The following is a 16,555-nucleotide window of genomic DNA, read 5'->3' as shown; positions in this document are numbered from 1 at the left end:
GTTCTATATATTTTGTATTTTGTTGTGTGTATTTGTTTTGTGTGTATATCACAATATAGACTCTTGACTTTTAGTTCATAATATAGTACCTTGCTTATGAACGTAAAGATCACACAGATTTCAGATAACTTTATTTTACCCTTCTTATCTTCACAAAAATTTATAAAAAGCTGTGTTTTAAAAATATTAGCTTTAAAAGTTCTCAGCATCACAGCAAATTCTTGTAGCAGAGGCTGGTAATTTTTTTTTCTTTTTTCATTGATTTTTTTTTTGTTAAACCCTTAAAAACATCTTCCTGTGAATATAATTGTTCACGCTTATACACATTGTGTGACTCAAATCCTCTGACGTGCCTCCATTTTCCTCAACTTGAAGCCTTCAGCTAACACATTCTTAAGAGTGTACCATAATTTCTGTCCTGCAGCAAAGCTCATATGACAACTAGAGTTGGTCTGTTCACTGTCACTGATGCCACTGGTTCCTAAAAATCAGTCCCTGACTAGACTGGGGACCATCTTACCTACGTAGGTTTATTTGTGTAAAAATTAGGCTTTTGTAAAATTAAAATTGTGTAAGATTTAAGTAACTTACCATCGTAGTCAAGGCAAAAAGGTTGACTCTGGCCTTGAATCTGGTTCAACAGATGTGTACAGACAAGGGAGGAGAAATTAATTTCCAAAAATGCTTGTCTCCATGTTTTGCAGAGGCAGTGTGGTTGCCCAAATTCTGGGTGTCTAGATGAAAATAAGATGAATCCCATCTTTAGTATTTCTGCCATGAATAGGAAGCTTTTGATTATATCACTGTGTGCTTATTTTTATAAATAAGTAGAACAGAGAAAAACAGCATCATTCCATTAAAAATAATTTTTGTTATGATTGTCTTTTAGTATTTCAGCAGTATTTTGTAGTTTTCCTACCGTGCAGTTTTCCATTTACACTAAAACATATTTCTGCTAACTTCATGTTCTTTTCTTACAGCTTGCACTCACTATGAAATTAAACATATTTGGATGATACAGAATAAAAAGAAAGCATCTTTATTTTGGTTTTGTGCAATAATTTCTTGTTCAATATACATATTTTTGTCTCCCCTATAATTTTGTGCAATTTATGTTATCACAGGCTGGATCTGATACTCAGTTTTATTCTTCATTTTTAGACCTTCTTTTCTGTATTCTAACCTCATAATTTTGAAGTAATTAGAAAGCCAAGTAGAGTGAAGCTTATTGATATGCTGCAGAGCTGTCAATGTAGCTGAATGTTTATTGCATGTTAGATCTATCAAAATTTAAAACGCAAAGTATTAGGTGTCTTCTGGTGCGTCTGTTAGTATGCTTATAGATAAGCATTTCTGTAGGCTGAAAGAATTAAGTGCCATAAGATTCCTGTGCATCATAGAACAGAAGTGATAGAAGATTTTTCATAACTAACATTCTTGACTTAGATCAATAAAAAGTTAAATATACACAAACAGAGTTAAGACTTTTTTTTAAAAAAATCTCACTGTGCATTTGCAGATTGCTGTTACTAGAGCATTGCTATGTATTTGTAGGAGTTCAGATGGATTGTAGTTAAAAATGTGCCTTTATTGTTTTGAAGAACTGCATGTCAAGAAAGTTTTATACTTGATATTGCAAAGGCACTGCTACTAGCTATCATGTTGCACACTGAAAATTGAATTAGAATAATGCTATAAAGCATACCTTGCAATAGAATTGTGCTCTGAAGAACTAGATAAAATATTTTTTGTTTATGTAAGTTTATTCCATTTCCAAGTTCTATCAAGTAAGTGTGATCTATTTTTGATCTAAAAGTGATAAATAGGACAATACAGTATTTTCCAGGTAAAAGATTTCCATTTATTGTCTTTTTTCTAAGTTTATACTGATTTAGTGTATATTGCTAGTAAGTTTAGATGTGATAACTATGTAATGATTTTTTAGTTTAACAGCAGAACCACAAATTCTTTCATTACATTTGTTTTCAATTTGAAGTGTGGCCTAACCAGAAGCCATGTTTATGTCCATGTAGAATAAAGTTGGGGAGATCATGTTCACTGTTCTGGAGCTAAGTGTCTCACTCTCCTCCTAAGAGGCCCCTGGGGACACATTCTAATACAGGCTAAGCAGTGCCATGATGTGGAGAATTCTTGTAGATGGAAACAGGTGCATCTGAGATAAAAATCCAGTCAATTTTTAACTTTTTAAAAATTGATGGATGACTTTGTAGGGAGGCATTCAATAGCTTTCTCAGTTTTTTAATCAAAACCAAAAAAAAATCCAAGTATAAATTCCTTTTTTCATAAAATGGTGAAATACCATATGATACCAAAAATATGATAGAAATATGGTAGCTATTGTGAGATGTGGCTCTTGGGGAGGATTTTTTTTTTTCTGAAATGATTGTCCTCGCCTGTACTTTGACTGCATTTTTCTGTTCTTACTGTCCTCTGCTGCGATTTACTTATATGCTTGATGAAAAACATGTTAAGTCAGTGCCACTTGGCAAAACTTGTGTTATTTTTTTTTTTTTTGTTTCTTTTCTTACTTCAACTAGTGGAACAGGTTTTAGGATGATATCAAGGAGTACAACGTCTTCATGCCAGGAAACAGGGTTTGAAATAGAGCTTAGCACTTAGAAATTTCATGGCCTCTTCTGGTAAAGATATAATAAATTCTAACTTGAGAAATTATATCTGCTAAAATGTAGTATCTTCATCTCTGTCTAAATAACTATAAAACTAGACAGGAGATCTATCTAGAAATATCCAGATCACTGTAGACTAAACATAGATGTGCATCAAATTACATTCATTCCACTTGAAGTAACATAAATTATCAAATTACTTTACTATATATTTTCTTAGCTTAAAAAATTACTGTTATCATGCTGATGTTAAACGAATATGAATGTGATAAAATAGCAAAGTAGCCTTGACAGATTTGTGTTAATGAACAATATGTCATACTTACATGCTCACATTTCTAAATCCCTATTTAGGTAAAATTCAATGTAAAAACTCAGTGAGAACATGCGACACCTACATTGCACATGAATGCTGATAGAACACAGATATACTTTAATGTTTTTTCAGCACCAGAATTGCTAGAGCCTTTAGTGTTCTTTCCCAATCTATGATTTAGATCTTCCCTCAGGATAAGATAGCCTTTGTATACAATTGTATACAATAAATTGTATACAATTAAAACAAAAAATTGTATACAATTGTTATTGTATTTTATCATGTAACTGATAGAGATCTTTCTTATAATTTATCACATTGATATTAAAAAAGAAAACCAAACCAAAACACAAAGAAACCCCCAAACTTCAGTGTTATTAGGATTTAAGGTGTTGAACACAATTTCCAAAGGTTTCAAGTCATAAAAAATATTAAATTCATCGTACCATGTGGTGTCCAGGAACTATTTCATGATTTCTAAAAATAAACAAGTTTTCCCATTGTAGTGTTAATGACAAATAAGAAAACAATCTTTGATTAAAACAAATCAGGGAATTATTTCTGATTTTATTTTATTTTATTAATTGTGCAAGATAAAAAAGGAATCCAACCTGCCTAACATACAGTGCAAGTTCGGTAGTTAATGTATCTGCAAAGTGACCTTCGTTGGTACATGAAAAATACATAACGTGTCTTTGCTATGTTTTGATTTAATGATTAGGATTTGTTTTCTTCCTAAGAGTGCTGCATTTGACTATTTGTACTTGCGCAGGGTTTGTGAGCGTGAAGCTGCACTGGAATCAGCCCTAAGAATGTTGCAGCAATTCTACCTGGATCTTGAAAAGTTCCTTGCTTGGCTTACAGAAGCTGAAACAACTGCGAATGTCCTGCAGGATGCTACACACAAAGAAAAGATACTAGAGGATGCCAAAACGGTTCGGGAGCTCATGAAACAGTGGCAGGTAAATCAAGCACTTCAGTTTAGAGACCTGTCAGGTATCCAAAGTGGTGGGTTTTTTTCCAGTGCGCGGCTAGTCAACAAAACTGAAATTGTTTTAAAAAAAGAGAATCGGTTCTACTACTAATCTTTAAGTGTTGCTTTGGAATTTGTTGCAGGGATCTAATGTGAGTAACATCATGATTCTGTCTGACATCTTTCAGCATATAACACATTTGAAAAAGTGTCTTCAAGTACAGCTTTAAAATGTACAGAAAGGAAACATTGATGGAATGGGCATTTAGATATTTTTTTTTATCACGTAAAAATGAATTATTCTGCCAAGCTACAGTCTTGAATTGAGCACTTGACAGAAATGAGAGTTTATTAAGAATTTCTGATATTTATAGAAGTTATATAAATTGCATCAAGTTTATTCTCTGCAGCTTAACTGAATTAGTTTTCCTCCATTACTTTCAAATACATGAAAAATGTTAATTTGGTATTTGGCTGATTATTGTCAACACGCTCTGTTGCCATAATAAAAAGATTAAAATTTTCACAGTTAATGGCTGGACAGTTTTCAAACAGTTGTTTTCCTCTGGAAACAAAAAATCTTGAAAAAGAAGGACAATATTGTAGTTGGTGTTCTGGAGAATCCTAAGGAGAAAGAAAAATAGTTAGTTGAGATGGTGCTGTTGAAGTATGTTGCTATGCTTTCATTGTGGTTTCTTCACTACAGTTATTGAGAGGAATTCACATGTCTGTGTGAGGTCTTAGATTTCTTAAATATGAGGTTGGTCGGCTGGCTGGAAGGCAGGGCCCTTTCTTCCAATATTCCTTGATAGGGCATGACTTTCAGGTTGACAGAAAGTTCGAAACTGGAAGTTCCATGTGCTGAAGGCTCTATGCCTTAATTTATTTATGAAAAAAAATACTATGAAAGATTTTAGTTATAAGTGATTATGTTGAGTAAGTACATTGGATGGAAATGTTACCTTCTTTTGGTACTACTGTATTAATACATACATGGCTTTAATTTTTTGACTGAACTGCTGCTAAATTCCGTTACGTTATGTGCTGAAATCTACAGTTGTTGCACTGGACAAAAGTGAAGTCTGAACCACATTTTTAATAGTGATCTGTCTTTATGATAATTTGATTTTATAGTAATACACCTTAAATCCTTATGTGTTTCTGAATTCGTTGAGCATGATCCTGGAGGGCAGATTTGAATGCAAGATAGTTCTCCACTGAGCAGTTACTTTTCAATATAGGCCATCTGTTTATATTCTCTAGATTAGGTTTTTGGTTATAATGGTGTTAAAACAATTGAATTATCAAGTATTTGCAGAGGTTTATTTTTTTTAATGTGATCATTGAGAAATGGGTTATTTGGCAAAATAGAGATACCTAAAAATTTAGGTAGAATGCTTCATTCTTAACTGTAATGGAATTTTGTACTCCTGGTTATCTTTTCAACTAGTATTTTGGGGTTTTTTTTAATTTCCACATAGGAACCATACAGAGCTATAGACAAAATAAATGAATGAAAGTCCTTCCTGCCGTAAATAATTAATGAAGTACGTAAAAATATCCACCGTATGAACAATTGCTTTGAACTGTAAGCTTTCTTGTAAAGATTTTTATACATTTAAATTGAGATGTTAGACTAAATTTTCAGTTCAGATCTTCTAAGGCAGGAAATTTGTGTAGTCTCTGTTTCACTTCTGAAAAACAAACATTGCTATGTTCAATATCTTGGCTGTACAAGAGAAATTACTCTTACATTTTAAGACGAAACAGGAGTATGCAGAGGCAAAAAAGTGGTTGTTCTATCTTTTGCTCCCAAAAGACTGATATATACGTGTCCACCAACAGCACAATGATTTTAGACTTCAGTTAGAGTTGATGATTGCAGAAGGAAATATTTTGATAGTGTGGTTTCCTGTGGGGATTTTTCATTTGCATCTGCACGCTGCTCTGTCTCTGTGTAGATCGACTTAGTTTTCTTTCTGGGCCTATCACTGTATCAGCCTCTTTATGCCATTTTTAAGCCTCCGGAAGAAATCTCATCATTCACAACCACAAGTGGATTTTCAGATGCCCTTCTCCTGATGGAAATTTTTCTAAAAGCTGGTAGAACCTCTATGTTTCTCCCCCCCACTCCCCCCCTCAAGCAGAAGAAGCTTAAGTAAATAGAATGGGGCTTTTTTTTTGAAATCGCAATTGGGAAAGACCATTTTTTTCTGTAATTTTTTAAGAACTACAGTAAAGTGTCCATTCAAGATTTGTATCTTCTTCGATTTCATTAAATTATCACTGATTTGAGGCATAGCCATTAACTACTAGTCATTTAAAAGGATGTATCGTTTCACTAGTGTGTGTTCTTAGTAATTAGAGCATCGTTTTTGGTTGGTTTTCTTATTAGAATAGGCACAGTAACAGGAAATGTTTTAGTTTGAGAAAAGTAAACAGTAATTACTTTGAACCAAGCAATGCATTTGTTTACTCAGTAATACAATGTGTTAACATGTGCTAAGCTATTGTAGTTAGTGCAGGTTTTACTGGAGACTTTGGATTATTCTCAAACTATAAATGGTGCTTTTGCAGCAATTCACTGTTACTGGAGAGACATATGTGAAAAAGAAAACACAAACTTCCATAAACTTCTGTTTCTCCACTAGTAACTGATATTTTTTTCTGATGATATGTGTGTGAGTTTCATAAGAAGTGAATGGACAATGCCAGTGAAAGTCAGTTGGAAACAAAGTATGGGACTGAATTAGTGTAGGCTGTGGCTATGAATATATAGCAAGTTAAATATGTCCTTGATCCTTCTCTGGCACTGGGGCCACCTATAAGCAAAAAGCCACATTCGTCTTCATGAACTGTTCTACAGTTCAGAAAGTCAAATATTATGCTATGGTTGTTCTTATAGAAAACTTTTCATTGAGAAATAAATACTTTGAACTAAATAAGGAAATTATTCAAAAGGAAAAAAAAAAGAGTAAATTTTTGTAATGGTCTGAGAGTGCTCAGCTGTAAAATTCATCAATTCATGAAGATGGGCAATATATGCAATAGTTATAACATAGTGCTCCATATCAATAGTCTTCATTGTAAAAGCTTTCTGTCCCAATAGGTACAGTTTCCTGGTAGTGCTGCAAATATTGCCCATCTGCTTTGCTATAAAAATGGATAATGGAGTAAATATCAAGGACTTTTACTTCTTAAAGCACAATTTTATCAATAAAACAATTTTATTGATGTCAGCTAAATGGTCAAAAAGAGAGTATGGCTTTTCATCTGTTCCTCAGTTATTGCTGCATTGATCCTTCCACTTTTCATACCCTGCCTGTAAGAGTTCTCTCTCACAATTCACTTTGATGCATAAGGATGAAAAGTAAAACATGACAAAAGTGTGGCCGTTTGCACACAACTTATGCATATAAAAGATTCAAACGAAAAAGGAGCTTTAATAAGTCACTGAAATCTCAGAAATATGCATTTATGTACTTCGTGGAAAGGTGTTATTGCTCACTAATCCATATCATCAGCGCCATAAACCATAAATAGTGATAAGCCTTCTTTTTACTCTGTACTGTGGGCCAGAAATGCACTTACCTTATAAAACATATCAGGCAATGACTTATATCCGAAGAAACTTGCTATGTAAATTGTACATGTGTAAAACCAGACACATTCAAATACAGTCTATGTCCTTAATGTGTTTTTTAACATCCAGTATATGTAGTATAACCACAAGTCCTGCCCCAGCATAGAAAAGATCCTAAATGCTTTCAGCCAGGATTACAGTTTTCCAATGGACTTTTTTTTTTTCTTCTACACAAAGTCAATTTTTTTTTTTCTCTCGTCAGCCAGGCTGAATCCATATCACAGGAGGTAAACCAAAATGGTAGTTTCTGACTAAAGAAAGTTTGACTACTTAGGTTTATAAAGTTCATAGAAGTTATAGTTAAATATGACACATGGACTTAGATCTCTAGTCTCTGTCTTGTTCTTTATGCGGTTGCATGGACTTGGATAATGTGAAAATAGTCATTAGGAGTCCTGAAATGTTACGATTCTGTTTTAATCTGCTATTTTTAGGCAATAGGTATAAGGCAGTGTATGGTAAAGAATCTCTACACAAATAATGAAAACCCCGAATTTCTAAGTTCAGTAGTAACTTTGTCTCCTTGTCACTAAAAATGTTTATCTCACCTTTAGTGATCCAGCAGTTTTCTGCTGTACACTCTCAAGCTTTAATTTAGTTTTTTAAACAACCAGGAAAATAACGTCTTGCTAAAATAATTTCTGTTGTACAGAAAGTGTTTTATACAGCAAATGTTGCTTGTCTAGGAAAATCTCACATTTTTAGGTGTTTCTTTTGCTTTTCGTGTTCAGAAACCATTAGCTTAAATGTCACTAATAAAGATTAATCTTCCCCTAGTACTTAGCAGTTCATTCAGTAGCAGAAGGAGGAGGGTGAGACTTATATAACTGCACATTCTAATTACCTGATGATGTAATTATATTAAACTGTTGCATTATAAACACGCTGTTTGTTTATATAAGCATGCATTTGCATGCATCATTTGTCTGAGCTGACAGCAATGTAATAGTTGAGGTGATTCACACAGTTAGAATACTTTCTGGAGAATTTTCAAGGATACAAACCAGTTACTCCAAGGAGTTGTGTAATTATGTGCTGCTTTTTATTGTCTGGTTGAAATACATCATGTGTCCCCATGAGACGTGGTTTGATAAGTAACCATATGAGGGAGATGAAAATAATTAATTTTACTTTCTGCTTTCATACTGCTAGTGATATGAACTCTCAACAGTGTTCATTACTCCTCTGGTTTGTCTTTTTAGCAATAATTGCATATGACATTTTATACAGCTTAGGTAATATTAGATATAATTTTGAAGCTAGTGTGGATTTATCCTGTTATTTCATGATGATATCATTTAATATTAATCCTGTAGATAAATTTAACCACAGGGTTTTTTTCACTGAAAATTGTCAGAAAATACTGCATGTGACGCCTAGTTAGACAATAACTGGAGAACGCTTCTGTACTATTTACACAGGTTACCAAATGTATCTGAAATAATCTATGACGGACTGATGAATTATTGGTAGTGTAGACTGACTAGAAGTATGACAGCATATGATAAATGAAGCAAAGATAATAACTTTGGCATGAAATACATAGCAAATTTATTTTCATCACCACCTTCATGCTCACTTAGCCTATAACCTAAGTAGTTTTCCATTAGATGCAGGAATTCTGCTGCTAATAATATGAAAAACATGCAGTGCCTTAAGTTATACGTAAGAATGTATAGTATGGTCAGTACCCATGTTTTCTCACAATGCTGTTTTTATCTAAAACAAGGGGCATGAACAGCAGGCAAGGCCCTCCTGTTTCTTCTATTCTTATCAATACTTCAAAGGTGCTCACTTGTTTTTAAGGTGTCTAAGCCGCTGTTTTTTCAATAGTAGGAAGTTGAGGTTGAGGTAGAGACACGTTCCTGACTTTTCTTGATTATTTAGCAGTATGGGTCTTTTGAGAGAACAAAATTCTTTCCAGCTTTATTTCAAACATAATTTACGTATAATTGACCAGCACAGTTAATTTTGTGACATGATGTATGGATTAGGTGATGAATCTGACTAACAGGGAAGAGAGAGAGAGTATCTGTAACATCCTTGCTCAGTTCAATTGACTTTACTAAAAAATATTTAATAGTGATTAATTATCTAATACTTCCAGTCTCTGTTCTGAAACACTTTCTCACTCGCTTCTGCTTGAAATTGTTCTCTGAAAGCTTTAAAAATCAAATATAATCTTCTTCCCTCCCCTATTTTTTTAAAGTTCAATCCTCCAGATTTGCCTTTTACACTAACCTGTTAACAATTCTGAAATAAAATCTGTTCCATAATACCTGAAATGGAATAACAACTGTTAGAGCCTAATCTGAGACAGATTGCCCTATATGGCCCCCATCTGAGATGTCTTGCCCATATCGGGGCAAGATATCTCAGAGTGAAAAGTTACCATATGGATTTTGTGAAATATTGGATAGTACTACCTTGAAAGCCCTCGGTCAAGAATTTTTCAGTATTGTGATTGGTGGTCATGAGGGAGGGGAGTAATGTTTCTTTGTTGTTAACAGCAAGTGACAAACTGACCCAATGAAACCTCAATGAACCTACACTGGCAGTTTTGGCAGGTGTGTAATTCCTGACTGGAGAGAAAACTCCTTCATGGCCAGTGACTGTGTCCTGGTTATGGCATTCATTTGCAACCATTGCAGTTGAGACCCAATGCTTGAATCATAATGGTTTCTATCAGAGCTAAGTGCTTGCTCATCCAGCTAATACTAGGGAAAGTCTGTCTTCCTCTTCCTTGGACTGATTTAATTTTGTCCTTAAACTCTAATCTGGCACATCTGTGGCAAAAGCAGCCAACAGCACCATGGGGTGCGTTAGGCAAAGCATTGCCAGCAGGTCGAGGGTGGTGACCCTCCCCCTGTGCTCAGCACTGGTGAGACTCATCTAGAGTGCTGGGTGCAGGGCTGAACTCAGTATGAGAGAGATGTAGACTTACTGGAGCGAGCCCAACGAAGGGCAACAAAGATGATTAAGGGTTTGGAGCATTTTTCATATGAGGAAAGAGAGCAGGCGCTGTTTAGGCTTGAGAAGGCTCAGGGAGATCTTATCCAGGTCTGTTAATACCTGACAGGAAATGTGTAAAGAAGATGGAGCCAGGCTCTTCTCAGTAGTGCCAGGATGAGAGGCAGTGGGCACAAACTGAAACACAGGAGGTTCCACGTTAGCATAAGAAAAAAAACAAACTGTGAGGATGGTCAAATCATTAAGCAGGCTGTCCAGAGAGGTTGTAGCATCTCCATTACCAAAGATCTTCAGATCCTGGCTGGACATGGCCTGCTCTGAGCAGGGGTGTTGGATAAGGTTATTTCCAGAGGTGCCTTCCTGCCTTAGACTGTTCTGTGATTTTTGTGATCTCTGATTTGATCACATAATCACTGGTCATATAGTCAGTATAATTAATTTTGACTTAAATATGCAAATGGAAAAGCTTTAATACAAGAAAGTAAGAAACTGAAAACTTTCTTGCTATTTCTTGAGAAAATTTCATAAGCATCTCCCAGGAGTTCCTGAGTAATGTGTTTAAGTGAGTGAGGAGGAAAAAGATGAAGTGAGGAGAAGGGACTACAGAGAATAAAAATAATTGTATATTTTAAAATTACTCTTATTAGTGGAAAGTGATGGGGAGATTGAAAGGTGAAAGCTAGATTTAAGCAGTGAAAATAGTACAAGTATTTTTCAGAGTACAATAAATTAAAAGTGAGGTTTCTTCCTTATGCACAGAGTTGAAATCTGCAACCTTTGGCCTCCAAGCGTTTTCTCTCTTAATCCATTACTCTTACGTGTAAAATAAAGATTTCCTCAAAAGTTATCATCCAAACTTGAATGGTGAATTGCTTGAAATAATTATTTTTTTCATTGGGATTTACCTTGGTAGTGTAGTATCAGATTGATGCTTTTGTGCAAGCAGAGTGGGAACTGTTAGCACAGTTCTGGATTGAGACCTCCTACAGGCTACGGTCCTTCTATTTAGGTCTATTCACAACAAGTTCCTACTTTGCTGGTAAGATCACATATTTTGGTAAAATTATGTTAATACCTGCATTTTGAATTGAATGCATTGGATGAGGGAAAGAAGTACTTTACAACATACAAAGTTAGTTCATGTTAACTGTGACAACATATCAGTGTATAGTGTGTATAAATATGCCTGAAGGGCAAGACAAAGATGGTGTCTTTCTTCAGTCAGGTTCTCTGGTGTATTTTTATTTTTATTTTATGAACCACAGATAGACACAATAATCCAGTAGCACAAAGGGCCAAAACCACTTGAACATAGTTTAATGTCATACCACTCAACTACATTATGATTAATATGCTGCTATAGAAGGCACAAAGATAAGGACATTGTTAGTTCAAAGAGTATATAATCTAAAATCCTATAAAAATGGGTAAAAATGGTGAAATCAATGAGACTTCTTATGCACATAGATGTAAATGTATATTTGTGTTTAAAGCTTTAAGTCCTAAAAGACATGCAAACGATTAACCCTTTCACATGCAATCTAAGGATGAAGTCTGAAAATAAATTTAGTTGTGTTTATTTATGGTTTATAGTACTGCAGTTTGTCATCTGGATTAGGTTTGCTGGCTTGTGGTTTATTTTTCCTTCTCAGGGAAGTAACAGTTTTATTAAAAAACTGCTTAGCAGCCCAGCATGTGGTCAAACAGCAACTTATAATATTGATATACCACTATTCCTGCTATCATTTGAGACCGTGATTTTGCTCCATTCAAATAACATTGGCGATTTCAGTGTCACTTCCGTATCATGTTGTGGTTTGATGTAGGCAAGGATATGGAAGAGGGAAACAGGAGGCTTTCAGTGCAGGGAGGAATAACAAAGAAGAGAAGAGAAGCTGGGAAATGGAGCAGCTGCGTAGAGTCAAGTTACTGCGTAGCGCTATGTTGGTGGAAAGCTGAATACTTTCACAGGGAGGTTTAGATGATGATTCTGAACAGGAAAAGCAATGCCACAGCTGCTGTTCTTAGCTGGATATCAAAGAGAAGTGGTCAGAAAATGAGTAATAAAACAGATATGTAGATGTTGCTACTTTTTGTCTAACATTTTGTTTTAATTAGTTTAGTTTGGATAATCTTTATCATAAAACCGGAAAATGTATTGATGCTGCAGCTTATCTAGGAGTGGATACGTTAAAGATGTATTCTGCTTTTGCCATTCCTGTTTCTGAACTGAAACTCTAATCAATGCTAATTTTCCTTTAGAAGGTAAAAGGCTTATTTTATTAAGTGATCTAGTATTTTGTTACGAGAGTGAGATTTAAGTATTCTTAAAACTTATTCCCAGGAAAATAAACATCTCTCAGTTGTCAGAAATCTCACATATAAAGTGGGTGTGTGCAAACATTTGCACATGTTCTCATAATCAAGGTAGAAGAAAAATCCCATTAATAACATAGTATATGCTCACTTCCTTGACTTACGTTTTTCACTTCAAAGGTTATTGAGCATACCAGAAGGATGGTCCTAAATTTTCACTTGCAGATTGGCACGCAAAGCCTGCCAGTTTTAAGCACAGATTTTTCAAACACAGATTAGATGGGAAAAGCTTTTGTAGCATTAAGTGTGAGGTTGTGTTGTATTAAATAGCATTATTAGAGGAGAGCATGGAAAATGCAGATAGAAATGGGATGGAATAGAAAAGAAGGTTTGCCCTTATTCCTGAATAGGTTCCAGTTCCTACACTTTCTCCTGACCTTACCATTTCTTGAGGATGCCTCATTCCTGTTTGTGTAGGCTTTTCTAAAACAGGATCTCCCACATCCAAGGAACTGGATGAATGGGCACTCTCATAGTCTTACTAAGCATATGCCATATTTCACTGTAGCCCATCAACTTGAAGTGATAGGAATGAGATTGAGTGGTTACCAAGACTTTGAAGATTTCTGCCGTTTGATCTTCCTGTCATCATCAGTATTTACTGGTATAGTCTAATCTGCCATTTAGTTCTTCCATTTACTTTGTATTCTTTATAGCAGATTTGAAAAGCGAATAATCAATAAAAACTGTTTGCAAAAACCCAGCAGTAGCTTTTAATATAGTCTTCTGATGAGCTTGAAAGGGTATCTGTGCCTCTTGCACTTATACCTCATACCAGACTGTTCAAAACACATGGCTTAAGTGCACATAAGTTTTTGCGCGTGAGACCAGATGTGTATTTTCCCAAGGGAGATAAAAAGGTGATTGTGATTATTAACATGTTAATGTAAAAAGGATAAATTATATAGTGCATAACTGAGGAAAAGTATTAATTTTGGCTTAGGGCAGATATCTTCCTGAATATGTAAAAAGGCAATGACCTACAAAGAATACAAATAAGGACTAAAATAAAATCACAAATGCTTTTCAGAGACAAGTTCTGCTTGTTTTGTGAGAGATTTTTAGACTGTACTGAGAAAAATTGTTGTCTTCAAAGAAACGCTGCGAACTTTGTATGAGTATATAGCTGCCGTAGCACAGGTTTTCTGCATATGAATTTACAGATTTTCACAATACTAGCTATTCTGTATCATTCACTGTGCAGCAGTTGTATACTGTAGCATAGCAAATCACACTACCTAAACTGACGGCATGTTTGACAAGAATAACTTTGTCTATAACATCACCGAGTGCCCCATTTCATTTTCTGTCACAAGTTTAGATTTTCTTCCTTTCAGCTGCTGACAAGAAATTCAATCTCTTATATCAGTATGAAGTTCCACATGTGCATTTACCCCTTTCTGCCACATTTTTCATTTGAATCATTGATTTTCATTGGATGCCATCTCAGTTTGCGTGTTTTCACTTGGGTACCTGATTCCATTTTATTGATGGTCATCACAGAAAATGTCATTTATCCCACATATTAAATGAAAGGGGTTTTTTACTAGAGTGATTAGTAGTAGAGAAGTATTATCTCAGTCTGTTTTGTAATGATTCCAGTGGGTTCATCACCTGTTATCACTGAAAATAATAGCGAATTTCTGGAGGAGGACCCTCGTCCTCCTTTGTGGCAGTGCTGTAATTATGTTAGGAGATTCTAAACTGATGTGCAATATTTTTCTTTTGGGTAAACTGCATGTTGTGTGGGAATTATGGAAAGTCAACCTTAAATTATGGTTACTTATCGTAGTTTTCATCCATTTTGTCTCAGTAAAGTTAACTAGATTTGGGCTTGTCTTCTCTGAAGTTGTTAGTATATAATTGCATTTTCAGAGGTTGAATATTGTAACAAAAATACACAGCTACTTAAATGGGCATCAGTACTCTTTCTAGGGTTTATAATTTCTAGTTTTGTGTTGTCAATTCTCTGATTTTACATACACTTTTCTGTGTGGAGGAATCATCTGATGTTATGATATCTACCAAGTACCCTAACATAGCAGTATTGAGCTGCTTTGCATGAGATTGAATGACATTATTTAGAGCCCATGACACTGGAAATCATGTAGACTCACATAAATCCTATTATGTAGGTTCTTCTTTTATATGTATTGTGTTTTTCTATATATTATATTGTCCTTCATATCTATTCTCATCTGGTTTTAGGATTATACAGTTTCAGATAACCTGTTCACCTTGTGAGCTATGTATTTTTTTCAAATAACCCTCTCATCTGTGGATTTTCTTTACGTGAAGTTAGGAGGATGCGTCCTTAAACACTGGTACAAGCAACCACAAGCTCTGCTGTTTGTATCAAGGTATCAGTTGTTACATACTGAATCACCAGATTACAGAAATACAGTAAGGTCATCTCTTCAGTGTTTTGTCTGCCTTTTTACATTTTTTAGAGGCTATGTAACTGGTCTGTTGTGTCTCTGCCACCAGTCCTTACTGGAATACTGTAGGTGATAGGGTGGAAGAGTCAACTTCTGCCACCTGTTTTTAGGTGTCAGCAGTGTAAGTGTAAGGTAAGTGTTTAAGCTCCCACTGAGATCGGCAAAGTTGGTGGAATCTGGAAAGCTATTCCAGCAGCTTGTGTTTGTCCCACCTCAGACCATGAAGAAATGTCCAGGAGGTGTTTCTGAACTTGTGTTACTGCAAAGGTTTGTGCCACCCAGCTCAGCCTGGTTGCATTACCTGTTCTTCCTAGTTCTGCACAGACAATGGTAAGAGAGAAGCACTTCTAGAAGGCATTTTAGCCCAGCTGAGCTGGGGCTTTTGCCTTCTGGAGAAGCATATGTCTCCCTTCTGACTTAGAGAGAACCTAGGAGGAGTAGCTAAATAATTAACTGGCAACATTAGGTGCCAAAAACTGGTGTGATCTTGTGTGTGTGTATATATATATATCTAAAATGTGTGTGTACTCTCTCTTTCTCTATTGGTAGTGTAAATGTTAATGGTGTTTATCTTTTCTTCTTTTTTCTTTTCTTTTTTTTTTTTTTAACTTCTTCATTTGATTGTCTTTTACCTAAAACAGGTTAAGGAGCTTATAGCTTCATGTAGGTCTTACCACTCAGTATATTTGTACATTGTGCAATTCCCCACGAGGTGATAGAAGAGAACCAAAATGTAAACTCAGACTGCTGAGATCACTTTTGCCCCAAACGATGACCAAGAATTTAGTCATAGGTAACTATGAAGGTATGTGAAGATACGCCCAGAAAGTTTCTTCTGCCAGATCACTCCAAGTTTTAAGCTGTGTCCTCTGCTGACCCACCTGTCCACATGAATGTCCCAAAAGTGTTGGGTCAGTGACAATTTGGTTATTCTTTGCCTTGCTGAGAAATGTTTATGTCTGATGTTGTTCTGGCTTGTCTTACCTCCTCATTGTCACCAGGTGGGAAAGGTGTTAGTGCTTTGTGTTCTTCATGCGTTTCTTTTCATAGAAAATTTCCTTGAAACCGAATAGTTGTTTACTTAGGGAAAGGATTTCTTCTCCTTTATACCACTTCTTGGAGTGATGGCTTTCTCACTGTTGTAGAAAAAGGTTTTCATTGCTTGAATTTGGCTGATGTAGTTGTCAGGAC

At 35.2% G+C, this 16,555-nt stretch overlaps 1 protein-coding gene across 11 annotated transcripts in view; it reads left to right on the top strand.

Annotated features, from left to right (window-relative positions):
• The window catches only part of DMD (dystrophin), a 1,301,546-nt gene that overhangs the window by 1,035,755 nt on the left and 249,236 nt on the right, over window positions 1-16,555 (top strand). For all 11 annotated transcript variants that reach the window (XM_054189211.1, XM_054189212.1, XM_054189209.1 and 8 more), the window contains one exon: window positions 3,737-3,926. In XM_054189211.1, the coding sequence (XP_054045186.1) occupies window positions 3,737-3,926 (190 nt within the window). The remainder of the gene's footprint in view (window positions 1-3,736; window positions 3,927-16,555) is intronic.

Source organism: Rissa tridactyla, chromosome 1 (genome assembly GCF_028500815.1).
Source record: "Rissa tridactyla isolate bRisTri1 chromosome 1, bRisTri1.patW.cur.20221130, whole genome shotgun sequence".
NCBI classification, from domain to species: Eukaryota; Metazoa; Chordata; class Aves; order Charadriiformes; family Laridae; genus Rissa; species Rissa tridactyla.
This window is presented reverse-complemented; position numbering and strand designations above follow the sequence as displayed.